Genomic DNA, 4,370 nt, shown 5'->3' with positions numbered 1-4,370 from the left:
AGAAAGAGATAGACTGGCCAACTGAAGATCAATAACATTAACCAATGCTGATCATATCAGCGAAAACTTTAGCAGAAAGACTTGTCAACGTCATACACCAATTAGTCAATGAAGATCAGCTGAAGATAGATGATGTAACTGATTATTCAAACAAAATCAATAAAGCAGGTTCCTTACTCGCTATTGATTATTCTAAACCTTTTTATTCTGTGTCAAAACCTTTTTTCTTTCATGTGTTTGAAGTGTTTAGTTTTGGTGCGAATTTTCAAAAATGGGTTCAGGTTAAAAAAAAAAAAAAGAAGGAATTTCAAGTAGCATTACCAAGAAGGGTTGGCTTTCTGAACCCTCTGAGGTGACATGTGGGATTAGACAGGGATGTCCCTTTACTCCACTTGCTTTTGTATTAGCAGTAGAACTTCTTGCTTTTGAAATTAGAAATAGCTCTATAGATGGTATTAGGTCCCCCATTTCAGATTTCGTATATATTTTTATTTATATAAACAAGTTATACTTCAGTTATTTGAATTAGGGTTTAAATGGTTTTGAATTATGAATTAGTTGGTAATGTCAATAACGATATAGGACAGTGATACTGACGATCTTCTCCATGACTGAATGTATGTACTTTTAGACTATGTCCGACACTTCGGTAAAAGAATTCCTTACTCTGGAATGCCTTCGAAAGCCAAACAGAATTATAACCACTGTTGAATAAAACATTCTTGGTGAATTTCAGTCACCTTTAGATGAAATCTGTAAATAAAAGTAGTCCTGTGAAACAGAGTATGCTTTTGCATATAGTTACAGTATCAATAAATACTGACCAGAAAGATATTCGACATTTAATAAGAACTGGAACAGGAAAGAAAAGAGCTCGAAAAAGTGATGGGATCTTGCCAAAACATAATCTTCCTAGTTTAGTCATTGACACTCGTGAAAGCATGTTGTCTTTGGGGGCAGAAAAGATTCAGCAATTGAAGTAGTAACTTCAGTTTTTCAATACAAGTGGTGCACAAGTAAACAACAGCTACAGAACTTAGCAGGGGTTATCAATTGGGCATGTCAAGCCATGCGAGGAGGGAAATGTTTTCTTCGTCGTATCCTGGACATAAGTAAGCCCTTGCAGCAGCAGGGATACATCAGCGATACAAAGCTTTGTATACCACCTTTCTGTCTCTGCATTTAAAACCTTCTGTTAACCAGCATCTAGAAAAAGTTAGAATCATGCATCTAGAATGTAGTCGTAGTAATCCTTGTAAGATTCTTGGGTTGTAAAACGAATGCTTAAAGGCATAGTAAAAGGTTGTTTCACCCAAAATAAAAACAAACACCCATGTCTCGTGAAATCTTACCTTTGATCAGACAAGGTCTTGTACTGGATGAACAAAAAGATATTTTTGGGCAGTGTGTTTTAAGTCTAAATCTTCTTGGGAAGTCCAGTCCCCTCCTTTTTCTCTATAGGAGATTTCACAATTGTGTTGTGTGAATGACAGATTGTGGTTGTGTTGGATAAAAGGAAAATGTGAAAAACAAAGGCCCCCTTAGATTTGCCCAACACACAAACAGATGTCTCTGTGAATGGCGTGAGGAGTGGAAGGGTGTGTGTGTGTGTGTGTGTGTGTGTGTGTGTGAGTGTGTGTGTGAATCAAAAGCAGAGGTAGTAGTGCAGAAGTGAGAGGAAGGATGGTGTGAGGAAAATGATAATAACCATCACCAGCAACAGCATCCTAAGTTAAAGTATACAAATAAAAAGATAGCATGGAGAAATCACCACCGTTGACGGTACTGTTATTATTGACAAGAGCAAAACCTTTATGGCTTACGTGTGATTCCTGTTGTACAACAATAACAACAATGAAAACGCCAGCAGTGGAAGGGGAGAGGAAGTGGTGAGACATGCAACGATCTAGATCATATCTTTACACACCATCACACACGAGTGTTTGTTGAACGGAAAGTCGTGTGCTGAAAACGGAGCAATTCTATTTTCAGCAGCACGCATTGATCAGCATTTCATTGTTTTACGATCATGATGTAGATTGACAAAGTTTCAGAGTTTCCCTGTCTTCGTCAATACTTTCTGGTTTTGATAAAGGGTTAAAAAAAATCCCCAAACAAATTTTCTGGCGTAATATATATGGTATAACCACCCCAGACAAGTACAGATATTTTGATAAAATTATGATTGACGGGTCCGGTGCGTTTTTCCAATCAGAACAGCGTATACTGTCGGTCCTATCACATCATGTCTTTCCGATCAAGGAAAATAATCAAAATGACTCTTCGTTTCATATTCGTTGTCATAATCCACTTCAGACTCATTTTCAAACGCTGAGGGGTCTGCAGACGACTCTGTCACTTCCGAGGTCAGCTCCTGGGTTTCTCCTGCAGAGATCAGTTCATCTGTGGGATCGACAGAAAGTCAATAGTTTGATGATGAGCATACTAGTATTAGTAATAATATCAATAATGATAATAATAATAATAATAATAATATAACAACAATAATGAAAATTAAAAATAAAATAAATAAATCATCATCATCATCAAAAGAAGAAGAAGAGGAATATGGACATACAGGAACATACCCATGTTTTCGAACATGCATTTTGCACAACAGAACAGTTTTTTTTAAGAATCATCATCAAAATCGTCATCATTACTCGCACACACTACACTATAATCCAGCTCTCCTCCTCTAAGCACCACCCCGTCCCTGCCCAACCCTAACGCACACCACCAAAATTGTGTACACCACACACAGAATACCCCCCAGGCCCCTACACACACACACACACACGCAGAACCAGCTCCACACCACCTCACTAATGGCCTCCTCAACCCACCCCACAATCAAATCACCCTAAACAAAGAACAGAACCTGGCACGATCGGAGACTCATCCTGAACACTGTCCGAGCTCCAACGTTCCTCCTCCCGCTGCCTTGTCTCTTCTTGACTCTTCTTCCGCCTGTGAATGAAGTACACAACCACTGCCACCACGACCACGATGATGAAGCCCACAGACAGCTTGAAAGCGGTCACAAAGGTGCTCTGATCCTTTGTCACAGGCTCCACGGTGCTCTGATCCTTTGTCACAGGATCCACGGTGCTATGATCCTTTGAATCAGGCACCACAGACTCGGAGAGCACGTGCACCAGAAGTCTGGCAACGGAGTGGTGTTTTTGGCCTGTGTCTTCGGTCACCTGGGTATAAAGGAGCAGGAGTGGAGAAGGTGGATGGGGGGTTAAGCGGTGAGTGTAGAATTGTGGTGGAAGTGACGGTGCGTCTTCCTCCATGAAAGTGTACACGAGTGTGCAGAAACTTACTCACACGCGCCCTCCACCACCCTCAACCACACACAGACAAATGCACAACATACACGCCAGAATAAGCACACTTACACACATTACTGTTATGCACACATAATCACATACATGTACAAATACACGCACAAACAGATACCAACCTACCCACTAAATACACGCATGCACGCACACACAGAGAGAAAGCCAGTGTCAACCTTCACCTTCCTCAATGTTTATCAGTTTGCATGGACTTTACCACATGCGCTGCACCCATTCTGCCATGCCAAGAAGACAAATCATAATGAGTAAAATACAACTGCTACAAACTAAAATCAATTTGTCAACTGATCTAAATAAACAACAAATGAAGTGTACATAATGACGAAACGAATAAGATAAATATGCAATAAATAAAAGGATGGATAAAGAAAACGTTTCATGCAAAGGAATAAAGATCTTACTGAATACAGTTCAGCGGGGTTGCATGACGATGTAAAATGAAAAACATCCAGAAACGTCCAACACGACAACAAGATAAACAATGTGAGGCTTACGACAATCGTGAAGTTTATTGTGGAGTCTCTGAACTTGGTCAAAGCTGCTACAATACGCACTGTTCCGGACTGACCATCTATTTGCACGTAGTCAGAATACTCTTCTGAAAACAACATGAACCGTTGTCAGCCTTTTGTGTCAGTCATTTCTTTTCTTTTCTTTCTGAACTCTGATGGTTAGGGAGGAAGAACAAAATCCCACAACAATCCCTTTGCTAAAGTCTCTACGACTTCCAGCACGAAGGACCATGCACCAACAACTGAAATTCTTCCCTCACATTATTGTTCAGTAGAACGCTGTTCTGTCAGTGATGGTAGTGACATCAGCCATGGTGGAAACCTTTAAAGCTCACATTTAAAACACACACCTGTCTCTTCTCCCCATGCCAATTCCCTTACAGCCACCCCCTTCCCCCCGCACACACACACAACCCCTCCCCCTAACCCTTCTGGTGTTAGTTGTGATCAGACAAATAGATCAATGACATGCAGATGGACAGACAGAGAG

At 40.5% G+C, this 4,370-nt stretch overlaps 1 protein-coding gene across 1 annotated transcript; it reads right to left on the bottom strand.

Moving 5' to 3' along the window:
- Positions 1-853: 853 nt before the first annotated feature.
- On the bottom strand, positions 854-4,193 carry LOC143287877 (uncharacterized). The gene is made up of 3 exons (XM_076596115.1): positions 4,185-4,193; positions 2,882-3,206; positions 854-2,403 (listed from the first exon to the last, which is right to left on the bottom strand). The coding sequence occupies exons 1-3, from the start codon at positions 4,191-4,193 to the stop codon at positions 2,258-2,260; spliced, it is 480 nt and encodes a 159-aa protein (XP_076452230.1). The 3' UTR covers positions 854-2,257.
- Between the last annotated feature and the right edge of the window lie 177 nt (positions 4,194-4,370).

Source organism: Babylonia areolata, chromosome 12, assembly GCF_041734735.1.
Source record: "Babylonia areolata isolate BAREFJ2019XMU chromosome 12, ASM4173473v1, whole genome shotgun sequence".
Taxonomy (NCBI): domain Eukaryota; kingdom Metazoa; phylum Mollusca; class Gastropoda; order Neogastropoda; family Buccinidae; genus Babylonia; species Babylonia areolata.
Note: the sequence above shows the minus strand (reverse complement) of the source record. Positions and strands in the feature narration are given on the sequence as shown.

Bases quoted from the DNA above. Each gene is read 5' to 3' on its own strand.
- LOC143287877 (XM_076596115.1), bottom strand. The intron at 2,404-2,881 runs GTTCTGTTCTTT...TCGATCCCACAG, and splicing joins TGAGTCTCCGATCGTGCCAG to ATGAACTGATCTCTGCAGGA.